At 28.3% G+C, this 14,157-nt stretch overlaps 1 protein-coding gene across 3 annotated transcripts in view; it reads left to right on the top strand.

Moving 5' to 3' along the window:
* Positions 1 to 14,157, top strand: part of LOC129980926 (T-cell activation inhibitor, mitochondrial-like) — a 181,393-nt gene that overhangs the window by 148,671 nt on the left and 18,565 nt on the right. For all 3 annotated transcript variants that reach the window (XM_056091419.1, XM_056091417.1, XM_056091418.1), the window contains exons 3-6: positions 1,723 to 1,846; positions 3,866 to 4,124; positions 7,252 to 7,472; positions 11,123 to 11,214. In XM_056091419.1, the coding sequence (XP_055947394.1) occupies positions 1,750 to 1,846; positions 3,866 to 4,124; positions 7,252 to 7,472; positions 11,123 to 11,214 (669 nt within the window). In that variant the 5' untranslated portion in view covers positions 1,723 to 1,749. The remainder of the gene's footprint in view (positions 1 to 1,722; positions 1,847 to 3,865; positions 4,125 to 7,251; positions 7,473 to 11,122; positions 11,215 to 14,157) is intronic.

Consider the following 14,157-nt stretch of genomic DNA (forward strand, 5'->3'; position numbering starts at 1 on the left):
TCTTAAAATTTCAATGCCTGCATTTTTTTTTTTTTTTTCGTATGTTCTAGTTATTTATGTCCGGTCGGTCTGGGATCCCTATACTAGCGCTGCCTTTGTTTTATAGAAATGGACTTTTTCGTAACTTTTAATGAAATGTCATCAAAACGGTTAACTCTCTACTCTAAATTGTTAGTCCATAATCGTAATTTTCTTTGCATATAAGTTATTTACAAAGGATAATAATCTATGAAATGCTGAAAATATTTTAAAACCTAAATGAATTGGAGGGGGATGTGTGTAACTATGCATTTTTTCTCCATTTATTTACAAAATTTTGATATAAACGCCTATAATGGAAGTATTTCACCATCTGCAACAGTGTTGCCTCATTTCATTGCCTCTATTATTTGAAACGTATACTGTAACTTTCAGGTAATTATTTCTATTATTTTATGAGTTATCATGTTAGTGTAAAGAGATTTTTATGAAAAATAAAAGTTTTGAGAAAATTATAATTAAAAAATTTCCTTTAATTCAAAAACATGGTTCCTATAGTCAGAAGAGTTAAAAATTTCTCGCAACGATAGACTTGACTTTCCTGGTCTTATTTTTTATTTGGCAGAGAATGTCTTCTGGAATCATTTATTTTCTCATTTTCTATTAATATTAATACACCTAACATATAACTTCCAATTCTTAACTTTAAAATGTTTAAAACTACAACTGCAACTTTATAACCTGGATTAAACTGAAGTGCCGGTATAAATGACTAGCTGCTTTGATTTTTACTTCTATAAAATGCTACTTCATACCATATCATTAAAATATTCGTTTGTATTTTATATTTTTTTGTGCAAACACTTAAGCAGTAATTGTCGATTCTGCCTCTCGCTGGTCGATGAACATACATCCGTTGTATCATCATCTGTATATGTTTGATTAATTCGTAATTAAATTTTGTTATTGTTAATTTATATGGCTGGCAGTCTTTTATCAATTGGCATTGTTTTTATACTTTAATGCAAGGTAAATTTGGCAATGCGTGCTAAGCCACGTACCAAAGATAACTAATTCTGTTTCCATTACCGTAGTCTTTGGTTAATAATAATAAATAACTGGATTATTCATTGTTTTTAAAATTCACTATCATTAAAATAATATGGAACATTATTTTTCGTTTGTCTGTTTTGAAAACTGAAGAGAATAAAGTTTTAGCATTTGTTTGTACTATATATTCAAAATAAATTTTAAATAAAATTTAAATAAAAAAATAAAATTTAAATAAAAAAAATAAAATTTAAATAAAAAAAATAAAAATAATCAATTTTAAATAAAAAAATTAATTTTATTTATGTTAAATAAATAATGAATAAATTTTTGCTTATGTGTTTTGTCAGTTCAGTTAAAAGATGGAATGAATTATCAGTATTCATTTCTGGACATTTTCAATTCATTGATTAAATTGCAAATGTAGTTTTTGTGGAAAAAAAAATCTATTTGAATTATGCATTTCCGAAGAGCTTGATGTATTAAAATTTTTTTCTATAAAATTACAGTCTCCAATTTATTTTCTCTTCAGCATATAAAATACACATTTACAACATTTTTTTAATTTAATCAACATTTGTATAATGATTTTAGAAATACATTTTAATGAAATATTTTTAAAATTTCGTAATTCTTGTATTAATGAATTTTAATGAAATGCATCTAAAATAATGTCATATTTTTATTTGCTAGGAAATAAATGAAAATTCTTTGAAACAGATGAATTATTATTTGGAAACCATTTTAGAGAATAAATCTACTGATCCTGTTTTATTGACTTTTTGTTTGAAGAATGGAACTCAGAATGTTGATCATTGTAAGCTGTTTTTAAAACTTGAATATAATTTATAGTTTGTTTTCACAGCTAACTCTATTTTCATTTATCATTCCCCCCCCCCCTTCTTTTGATGTTTTAAGTTACTGTTGTTTCTTTATAGCGATAGAAATATATTTTGCTGTCTAAGAAAGGTTTTTATTATTATTATTATTAGATGTGTAAATATGCATACTGATAGTAAAAAGGAAATATTAAACTTGCTTCTTTAAAACAATAGGTATCAGATGCATTATACATATCTCTTTTAACTGTCATATAATTTGCAGTTACATTTTGAACCACTTTCTAAAACATATGATCTTAAGCTATCTAATTACAAATCTTGAATAAGTTTTTGATTTTTGATTTTGAACTTCTATAAATTTAATTGCTTTTTTTAGGATAAAAGATTTCTTAAAGCTGTTGTGCCCAAATCTTCTATCATATGAGCTATTTAATGCTTTGGTATGTGGATATGAGTTTTTTAATGCTGTTTGAAAAAGTTGAATCAAATTTATCATTTCAAAAGGAGTAAACTATTAATAGTATAAATATTTATTTTAAAATATTAATAGTATAAATAATAATAACATTTATGAAATATTTATAGCTATCAAATATATCAGCAGAAAATAGCAGTAAAACTTTAATCATGATTATTTTCTGATTTCACCTATCATCATTGTGCACATTATTACACACAACAAATCCAATTGGATTTTAATTTAAATACTGAGCCTTCTGATTCTACAAGATTTCAAGGCTGAATTAGAATCTAGTCCCAAAATGAATTACACAAACTTCCGCATCTAAATGCTGTCATTAACATTTTCAACTAATTGATTCCTCATTCATATCTTAATTTGCAATGATGTGAATGACGCTGGTAAAAGATGGTTTCCTCACACATGTATAACTTCCTCATTAACGTAAGTATTAATTCAAATTTTATTGGATGAATTTATGACTCTGCATCATATGTTGCAAGTATTCCCAAAGAACTGATATTTCTAAGTAATTAAGCAATTATTAAACTCTATTATTACATTTTTAAAAGTTGAACATTTTTCCTATAAAAGCAAATTATGCATATCAAAGTGTATATGTTGATGTAATTAATAGTATGCTTTAGTATCAGAGTAACAAACGTCTATCTTTTGCAATAGATAGATATGTGTTACTCTTATATTAAGTTGACGAGTCTTATAACTTTGGAAAATCTAAAACCGAACTATGTTTCATTCATTATGAAAAATTGTAATTTTCACATTTAAGAATTATTCACTTCGCCTTATGTATTATTATGCATTATTAACTTATATATTATTTATATTCTGTGTCTGCCGACTTGACATAATTCTGAGCCCATAATCTTATGGAGCCATTAATACGGTGGAATGCCAGGAAAGAAATCGAGAATATACAAAAACCCGTCTATATTTCCTCATGATACGCAAAAGATAAATATAAAAAAATTTCAAGCTATATACGAATATAGAAGAAGCATGAAAAATGATATGCTTATTGAATTTAGTAGTAAGTGGCTATTTTTATGATTATACTTCGCAAAAGCAACGAAAAACCTTTAAATTCCATTCGAATAATATAAAGTATTGTAAAATATATCTAATATTAATTTGAAAGAATTGTCAAAAGTAAGTAAAAAATTGATGATATTGACGAAAGTTTTGCTTTTTTTAAAATGAATTAAAATTTCAAAAAAATAATCTGAAAGCTGCACATGACCACTATTTACATTTGATAATTGTAAATTCTGCTTTGTAGATAACCAGCGGGCAAGCAGACACACACAAAGACATTATGATATTCCGTATACTTATATCAATAATCATTGCATTTCTTAAATATTCTCATTCTCTTTTACTAGCAATTGAGAAAACTGCATCAGGATGTTATTCATACAGAACCATATGATTTTAATGAAGTTTAAAGTTGTTACGTACATGAGAGTCAAATAAGCCTGTATTGTGCATAATATTTATTTTGTCATTTCTTTAGCCACATCTTTCAAGCATGTGAACATCCAGTTGCTAGGGAAAGACATTCATAGCCTCCTGTATAATATCCTCTCAACGTGCCATCTCTCTACAGACTATCTGGATGATTTGCAAAAATCCAGACCGAGGCAGATGAAACCGAAGCAATTCACTACTCGAACTTCTTCCAAGAGTTTCCATGACCAGTGGTGGAAGGAAGTTCGCAAAACCGCAGAGGACATAGAACGATGCATCTGGAATGAACCTGATGTGGATTTCAGGTGATGGCAATAAATTAGGATTATTCATTTTAAAAGTTCCTATACTTCAAAAAAAAAAAAAATGTCTCATTCAACATCTTTTCAGTTCAATTTTTGTGTAAAATTCAGTGTTAGGAACTAAGACAATATGTTGAGTGTGCTTTGCTAAAATGGTCAAGAAAATTTGTGGAAAAAGTCATTCATATCTAGGCAAAATGATATAAAAAAATAGGGTAAAAAATGAATAATATTTTGGCAGTGTGTTGTGGCAAGGTATGAAGAGGATCAAATTTTTAGAACCAATTAATCCTTGATCCAATATTCGAAAAAGCAGAGAATGTCCATTTTAACATTTTGTTTCTTTCTATAAGAAATATGAAAAAATCAAAAAAATTGATGATTCCTATCCCCAAACTATTGAGATAAAATGCATGTAGGGAAGCTATGGGCTAGTAGTAATACGCGCTTTATGCCATGGTTTTTAAAAATTTTAATCAGAATTTGTGTTAATTTTGATTCTTATTATTAACCCATTAAATATTCACAGTTAAAATCCTGCCAAAACAAGTGCAATATTAGTTTCTTATTCCATAAAACCGTACAAGACCAAAACCATAGAACACTTTTTTCTTGTTAGAGTAATTCATGAACAGTTGTGGGTCGGAAAAAGAAAAAAATGAATTATTATTTACAAAGACATGACAAAGTGGAAGGGAACATAATACTTATACAGATCAAGCAGATATTAACACATTAAAAAGCACTAAACCAAAGTACATAGTTGCATCTCATCAGCAAAAGAGTAGTTGAAGAAATGAAAGCGATTATTGAACAAATTATAATTCTGAAAGATGCTATAGAATGAGAAACTAGAAAAAGAAATCTGAACCGGGCTCAAAAAAGACGCATCAAACTTAGATGCAATCAAAGAAAAAAAATGTAAGTATTAGAAATGCAGCTGAGTTTTCAATATTTGCCACGTATGTCTGCTGAGATGTATTCAAAAGAAAAAGCAAAACATTCTGTTGGATATACTAAAACAATTTTTATTATTTACATCTGTGGAAGAAAAGAAAATTTCTGATTTGCTGAAATGCGCGGGTACTTACTTCGGATTGTTTTTACTGGAAGTAAGAAAACTGGCATTTTAGAGTGGTGTAAGCATTGATATTCGGAATATACCTTCTTTCTGGAATAAAAATAAAATGTTTGGTCTGGATTGGTTTAATAAATTTATGAAAAGGAATCCTTCTTTAAGAACACCATAAGCAATGTCTCTAAGCCGAGAAACGTCATTCAACAAAACAAATTTCCAGATTTTTTTTTTCCTTAAACTAGCAAGAGCTTTTACAAAAATATGTTTTGGGTCTCTCAAATTTGGAGCATCGATGAGGCAGGGACAACTATATAACTGTCCAACAACTGTCAAAAAAAATCATTAATACGTAAGTAGATTTGTAATGTAATTGTTATGGAATAAGGTTTTTCCATTTTTACTATATTGTGAGGAAAAATATTTCAAATAATTTGCCTAATTAGAAGAATTTCGTCTAACTTAAAATAATGTGGTGAAATTTGTAATAAAGCATTAATTTGTTAAGTTCACATGAATTCGTTTGATAAATTATTATGCAAAACCAGCAAGAGTGGTCTCGCAGAAACATTTCCTAAATCTTCCTAAATAAATTTTCGCCGCCTAAAATGTTGGAGCTTGGGCAAAGTTATGAAAACCATGAACTCTCAGTTTTTTTTTTTTCCCCTTTCTTTCAGAGTTTCTTAAAAAAGCGTTCTGCAATTCACAGTATAGTGAAGAAAACCGAGGATTCAGTTTGTGTCCTTTTTTTTTTTTTTTTTTTTTTTTTCTCACCTCCTGGCCGAATGAAACCAAAGTTCGAGGCACGATTACAGTTTTAATAAAGATCACATAACACATTTCATTTATCTGAATTACTTTCTTTTTTCAGTTATTGTGTTTGCATGCATGATCGACAGACAGTCTAATGGATTTGATTTAAAATTTAATACGGGATTACATTTTAGATGCTTGAACTATGCATTAAATTTGTCTACCTTGTTGCATTTTTTTAATCGTCACGTTTACATGCATACGAAAGTACAGGACAACAAATGGCTGAACGTTTGAATGATTTAGCTTAAAATGCGATAAGAATATGCTCTTTGGAAGTTAATCTTTTTATTAAATTTCAATTATTTAACGTATTACGTTTTTGAGTTATCATATGCATAGGTATGTCAGAGTGTTGATAGTTTTTGTTTAAAATTGGAGACGGTTCCATCTTAAGATATTAGGTCTGTGTTCTAATTTTTATCCATCTAGCTCTTAACGTTTTGTTGTTATCATATCCACTTGCATTTGAACAAACTTCTTGTGAATGGATTTCATTTAAAATTTGGCAGAAATTTACAAATGTTGTGTTAAGTCCTCGTAAAACATCTTATCCATCTAGTTTTAAAAGAGTTTTGAGTTATCGTTTTCACAGACGGACAAATAGGCTGACATAATTAAAAAAAAAAAATGTGTTTTTCGGATTAAGTTAGGTCTGAAATAAGAAATCTCAAGTTCAAATTTTTTGTCGATTGCAACATTTTATTTTTGTATATATCATATATGACAAAGCAGAAAGCCAAGTACCCTATGATTTAATAAAGCATGCTTTATAAGAAATCGGCTTGCAGTGATATTAAAGTCATAAATATATTCATATTATGTTGAGTTTTCTAATAAGCCGAAAATAAGCTGCATCCCAAATGTCAGAAATATCTTTGACTTTAATGAAAATGTTGAATCCACCTTGGATTTTTATTATAACTGGCCATTTTCAAATTTTCAAGGATTTTTCAATATTGAAATAATCTATCTTGTTTCTGGTAAAATGCTCTTCCCCAAATGCACTTATAGATTTGAGATCATTTTTGTTTCACTGTTAACATCAAAACTGAATTTATCACTTCGCAAATAATTTATTTTGTAAAATACTTCAGTAAATTATGATGTTTACACATCAGACTGTATAACGTAGCCCCCATTCAAGAAAAGAATACGAGCACAAATGTGCTGAAGGCCTTATGTAAGAATAAATACAATAATTTAGAGTTATGATTTTGATAACTCCTGTTCTGGCTGCAGATCATGGCTGATTAATAATACAGATAAAGCCCTGCATCGCCTGCAGATGTGCCAGCCTCTGCGGGAGGAGACTGAGCGGCTGCGCAACGAGCTGCGGGAAGTTCATTTTCTCAAAGACATTGTGTGGAACTGTGGCTGGGGCATCACGCACTTTCGAGGTTGCCTGCAGAGCTTTCAGCGACTTTTGCAGCAGCACCCTTCTCAGATACTTCCTCTGAAGGGTAAGAAATGATTATTCTGAATACCAGTAGTGAATCATTAGAATTTAAGAATATAGAGTTAAGAGAAGCTGACGCAGTGCGGAACGTTCTTCGTTCTTCTGATTAGAACCAAAATTTCGTGCCGATATATAATTTCAAAAACAAAATAATTGTAATTTGTAATTTTGTTTAAGTTTTGGAAATGTGGGGTTCGCATCCTAATGAATGCATAGTCCATAAAGGCATTGAGACCAAAATATAATACCGGTTGTAAATCTAATGACAAAACCGTATGCTAAATTTAAACTTTTTATCTGTTGGTTTTTCTGAGTTTCCTTATTACAGACTTGGTATGAACAAATTTGACACAGAAATCAACACTTTTGATGTTATAACTATATGTCAAATTTCGTAGGTCTAGCTTGTTACTTATTTGAGCTGTAATTTTCGTTGACAAATGGACGGCTTTGTTCCAAAAATATATTTTCCATCTTTTTGAAGTCTGAAATGTAAAAATTAATAAAAATCTTGAAATCATTTTTTCTTTCTGATAATGAGAGTTTTTTCTAAAGTAGCTGCTTGAAATTCTTGTGCCTTATTGATGCCCAGAGCACATACCTTGTCTTCACCATTTCTACAATGCCTCTGAACTGAGTCGAGAGTTGAGAAGTTTCGATAGTTAGGCTTCTCAAGCACTAGGCCAGAAGCAAAAGTTTTTGACGTTTTGCCGATGTGAGTGAAGGAAGATTGGTCATATATCCCATTTAAATTTTTTTCTGTTGAAAATTCTTTTATTTTTACTTTTTAACTTTTTTTTCTCAGAAAATTAAGAATTCAACTAAAATTAAGAAAATAGTTAAGTTGTTAATAGATATTTCATTATTAATCTGTCAGTCCTAATGGAGTTTCCTTTAATTTTTTTTCCAATATGAATTCATCTCTTTATGATCTCTCTGTGATCATAGAGAGATGTGTGATCTCTATCTTCTTCATAACTTTACAATAAAAAAATAGTTTGTTTCTGAGTATATGTTAACATCACCTTCTATAAAACTATCAACTTAAATCTAATAAAATTTCAGCGCTAAACTGAATTTCAAAAAATATATTATTATTTGCATACATTTTTAATTATTTTGTGTTAATATTCTTAAAAATTTTGCTTCTTTTTTCTTCTCTAGGTTTACTAATCTTTTTTACATGTAATGGGGCATTTTTCGAATTTGCAATTAAGAATAAACTTCAACTGTCGAAGTGACAGTTATTTAAATTGTCACTTCGACAGAATAAATATATACTATTTTTATTAGATATTAATTTATTATTTTTATTAGATTAAGATATCTATTTGCAGAAAAGGACCAAAGAATCTTTTTTTTCTTCTAGTTCTACACTATTGAAGAAATTTTGCTCTGAATGAGACAAATGATAGCCTTTTAGATTCTGAATAGAAATGTTGTTAAATAGTGAATGCATAAAAACTTTCTAGCTAAATACTCTGGAGTTTCGGGAGGTTGCCTTGCCTTTAAAAAACACACTGCTTTTTCTTTTGATTCGATTAAATTTCATCAGATTTTTCTTCAGGTGTATGTCCTTCTTTTACTACACTTTATTTTTCGTATTTGCTGAAGCGAAAATCACTATATTCTCATCATACAGAGCCTTAGCACATTATAATGCAGTAATTATTTAAAAAAAGGCAGATTTTTTTTTTTTTTTTTTTGTTTCTATTCGTGCTGTATCATTGTTTTCTCGCCCTTCAATGACAGTATATCCGGAAAATTATCGTTGTATAAGATCCTTATTTTTCCTTATCTGCAGTGGGAAATTTTTTTTAAAAAAATTAATCAATTTCGTTCGAATTTACTAATAACACCAAAATAGAAACCTTTCCATTATTAAATTATGTGTCATCCAAATCCAGAATTCTTCAAATAATTTAAAATTATTTTGTGATTGGTGTTTAAGTTTTAGTGACATTGTGATTATTTATTTTCCTTATCTTGGTCTGTGTTTTTATAGATTTTATCAGTTTTATTTATGATTGCATGAGCATCAGGTCTGAATCTAGATATCCAGCCTGAAAATATTGGAACTAGATTCGGTTGCTTGTATTAAAACTGTAAAACGTTCACTAATTCGCAATTTATTTTAGTTGTTTGAGCCGCATACGGCCCTCATTATGTATATAACCTTTCGAGTTATTTGAAAATTTCACCTTACTTTCTAGGAAAAGTTTTAAGTCAATAAGTGAATTACACTATTTTTCTCTTTAATATTGTTCTGCAGAATTGAGGCTTTCAATCTGTATGGATTCGATAAGTATCATCAGAAATATTCTGCTACACTGATAACTATTGACAAAATATATTTTTCTCAATCCAGTATATCAAATGATCGATAAATGAGAATTAAAAATTATTTAATTTTCAGCATTGTGTTTTTGGAATTGCTTTGTTCGAGTGTCTTTGCTAAACTTTCAATTCAAACTTAAAAAAGTAATTACTTTTAAATTTATCTTCAAAACAAAACAAAAAGTTGGTATTGCGTAAAGCATTGCATTGATTTTATTTATCCTGTGATGACATCTTCATCGTATTAATTTTAAAATATGTCCAGTGCGTTAAAAAGAAAAAGTTGTAATGCCCTTTTCTAAAATTAGGCACAGATCTTGATAACTTTGCATCTTTGAGACTTATCAGTATTGTAGATTTATATACAATTGAACGACTCTTTGCCGAATAGTTTTCATTTCAAAATAAATGAGTAATATGGGAGTAAATTTTCCCATGTTTTTCTCAAGACAAGTAATAATTAAAAAGAATCAAAGATTCTCTGAATTTAACACTTTTTTACTCTTAGCAAGCAGTTAGATTACTTATAAATGAAAGCAACTTGAGAATATCTCAATTTTTAATTTGAATATATCATCATAAAATATTGCTTTTCTTCTAGTAATGTTACTATTTTTTTAAATTTAATTTCGATGAAAGAAATACGCTTATACATTTGCTCTTTTTAACAATTTAATTTTCTCTAATTCAAAATATAATTCACATTTTCATTTCGAGTTCCTTTTCATTTCAGTTTTCATTCACAATGAATTGAATACGCAGTTTGAATGTAGAAAGTTTTTCATTTTTTCACCACAACATATCAATAGACTATAAAACAAAAATGATCAAAACAATAAACAAGAACATCTGTTGTAACTCTGATATTTTACTCTGTCTTGGCTTCTAAAATGAGCATAATGATCGACTGACTATAAATAGTAATAATTTAAGCTCTGTGGCCAGTACTTCACAGCTACAAGCAATATGACTTGTCATTCATGATGACCCGCCACTCATCAGGGATGCAAGAAATTTCTCTTCCTCATATCTGTGTTGCCTTCCATCCCACCCTCCGAAGGGACGCATTATTAATGTAAAGAAGTATTTTACAAAGGTACCAGCCATTCAATTCTAAATGAATTACATGAAAACTACTTGAACATTTTCAGTAGTTAAATCTTTGCGAATTTATTTTAGCCATTTTTCCAAAAGCCAGATTTTTAAAATAAACTACATTACATCATGCGATATGGAAGAATAAAGCACCTTTTTCAAGTTAGTAGATTTGTTTTCTAACTGATTTTCTGATCAATTTTTTGGCTTTTGTCCCTTAAGGTCGAACTCTTGTTTTTGGTCGGGAGACTGGAGTCAGTTTTGAGGGGCACATCATCCTAAGCAGTGAAGATGTCAGAAATAATTGGTTGGACGTGAGTAGCCTTTTTTTTTCTTGCAACAATCCTTAAAAAAATATTCTGTTTCTAGATTTTTTTTTTGTAATTTATTGATTTGATAATGTGATTTATTTTGATAATTCTTAAGATTCATTCACTCTTGTGGCTTTAAATGAATCCATAAAAGTTCCTATCACGAACGTTTACTTTCTGCAAAAATTCCTTACAGAATTGTTTCTCATGATACGGCTTTGGAAAAGTTCCGACGTTGTTTTTTTTTTTTTTTTTTTTTTTTTTTTTTTTATCCTGTTCACATTTCATTAAAAGTTATACCTGTAATAAATTCAGATTATTAAAAGTTTAAAAGGAATTCTTTTTCTGAACACTTAAATTCAAACTTTAAAAACCGTTGTTACTTGAACTTTTGAATTGTTCAAATTTCTGCTTTTTTCCACACCTCTCAAGGTCTAATATCTCTAACTTTAACTTTCTAGCATTAAAATGATTATCAAGTAAAAATTACATGCCTGAAAGAATTGGTGATTAATCTAGTTTTCGAAAAATTTATCTCTTCTCAAACTTATGAAAAGTTATTTCATTCATTTTTACATCTTGACAAAGGGCTGAGAGGGTAAGCAGTCACTGGGGTCCACAAAGAACTTTAAAATTATCTAGAATGTTAAGTTTCTTGCCCGGTAATGAAGGAAAAGAATAAAACTGTGCTTTAAAGTCATTTAACAGCCTACTATGTATATATATATATTTATAGTATGTTAAATGATGAGGTGAATTCTTATACCTTATTAACACGAAACATTGGACGAAATCTCCAAGCTGATGCTCAGTATTCTGAATGCTGTGTTATAGTGAAGATATGGTGACAATGTTTTGGGGGCATTTTGTGCTAGTATATATATATATATATATATATATATATATATATATATATATATATATATATATATATAGCTTTATGCAATTTGACCCGTTGTCCTCTTTCTTTGAAGACACCTTTTGAAAGACTTAGGGGCTCTTTTCCCGCCTTCATTTGTACGAGTTGATGCTAATTTACTTACAGTATGTGGTAGATAGGTTGTGCATTATTTTTATTTGTTTATTTTTTGTTTTGTTTTTTGCCGTAATATCTGATTTAAATGAATTAATTTATACTTTTTGTTGTTTGTTTTTATAATTGCAATAAATATACTATTGTAAATTTATTTAACTATGTTTCTTATCATTTTTACTTTAAAAATTTCGATTGTCTTAGTGTCTTTTCTTTGACATCCGAGTTTGGGCGGGAGCGACTGTATATTAAATATTTTCCGAAACTCTTCTAAAATGTCGCAGCTTATTACTTCTTCTCATTTACTTTGGTAGCTTTTTAATTTTACTTTTTGAATAAAATATATTATACTATGTATTTTGCTCTTTGGAATTAAAAAGAAAAACAACATGAAAGAAGTCGCAAAAAGCTAATGAAATAAGGAATTTTTTTTGCTCTATAGCATTCAAAGAAAAATAATAGAGAAAAACAAACTCTTTACTACCCTTTTTTTTACGCTCATTATCTATATTTATATAAATAATAAAATCTAGTTTTTTTTAAAAAAATAAAGGCAAAAACTCTATATATTATTAGTTTAATTAATTTAATTTTACAATACAAGATAATACTATCAGATTTTTGTCATTTTAATGTTAAAATTTGAGGAGAGCTTTTTAGAAACTGATGAAAAATATTTAGTTACTTTTTACGTGTACATTTTTTAAAAAAAATTGTGCACATAAGAAAATAAAAATTATTAAGGCTTAGGAGTATTTAATTATTAATAATTTTTTAAAAACATTTGAATTTAAATTTAAAATTATTGTGATAAAAAAAATCCTGTCAGCACTATCTGGTATTAAGAAATTAAGTTTTCTAACTAATACGTAATTGGTAATTGATTGATTATGATTTCTTTATGGTAACATAGACATTTGTGTTAGAGAACCGTAGAAGTCTTCCCCCTGCCCCCGCCAATATCTTGTGAAAATTTTGTAAATACAATTTTGTTCCATTTGCCGATTATTTGAATCCTCAATAGTTTTTAACACATATTGATTCTATTCAATTTACTCTTTTCAAAATTTCTTTGTATTTATTATTGTCTGAAGAATAATGTTGCAAATCTAAATAAGCGATGAGGTTGGATTCAACCTCTAAACAAAGATATAATCATTTTTAGAATTCACATATTGGAATATTTCGATTAAAATCTGATCGCAGAATACTGAAACGTTATATTATCAACATAATTTTACTGAATATGATTTATAGTTTCGAAGGTTTGTATAAAATTTAGACTTTATAATGGTTTTCAGAAATACATTTATTTATTAAAATAAAATAAAATATTATTTACCACATTTAAATCTTTTTGAAGGTAAAACTGAATTTTGTGATAAATCAGAGAATTTTTATTAAATAATTATTTTAAATATTGTATAAATTATTTTTTAAATATTCTGTCGTACTCATAAGATTACAGTGATGAAGGAATCGATTTTTTTTGTATTAATATTTTTAAAAGTATGTGTCTAGTTCAACAAAAAAATTTCCATATTTATTGAAGTTTTATCTCTTATCTTAAATTCAAATCTTAGGCAGCTCACAGCAAATTTGAGAGATATATAGTACAATGTACTAATACCTTAAGTTTTGATTCTAAAATAATATTTTACGGGACTATTGAAATTTGGTGCTTAAAAATATCGTGCTAAAAAAGCTATTAAGAGATCAAAGTACGTAAATAAAAAAAGAAGAAAATTGCAAGGTACATAATAATAAATAATCGAATATTTTAGAGAGCATTACTTTTGGCGAATGACCTGGTCGCCAAAATGCAGTTATTAGTTAATATATGAAAAGACGGGGATTCTTCAGCGGTATGCAGAGCGCACTATTGAGTAGTGGTAGGGGATGAAATATATAGT

Source organism: Argiope bruennichi, chromosome 8 (assembly GCF_947563725.1).
Source record: "Argiope bruennichi chromosome 8, qqArgBrue1.1, whole genome shotgun sequence".
NCBI lineage: Eukaryota > Metazoa > Arthropoda > Arachnida > Araneae > Araneidae > Argiope > Argiope bruennichi.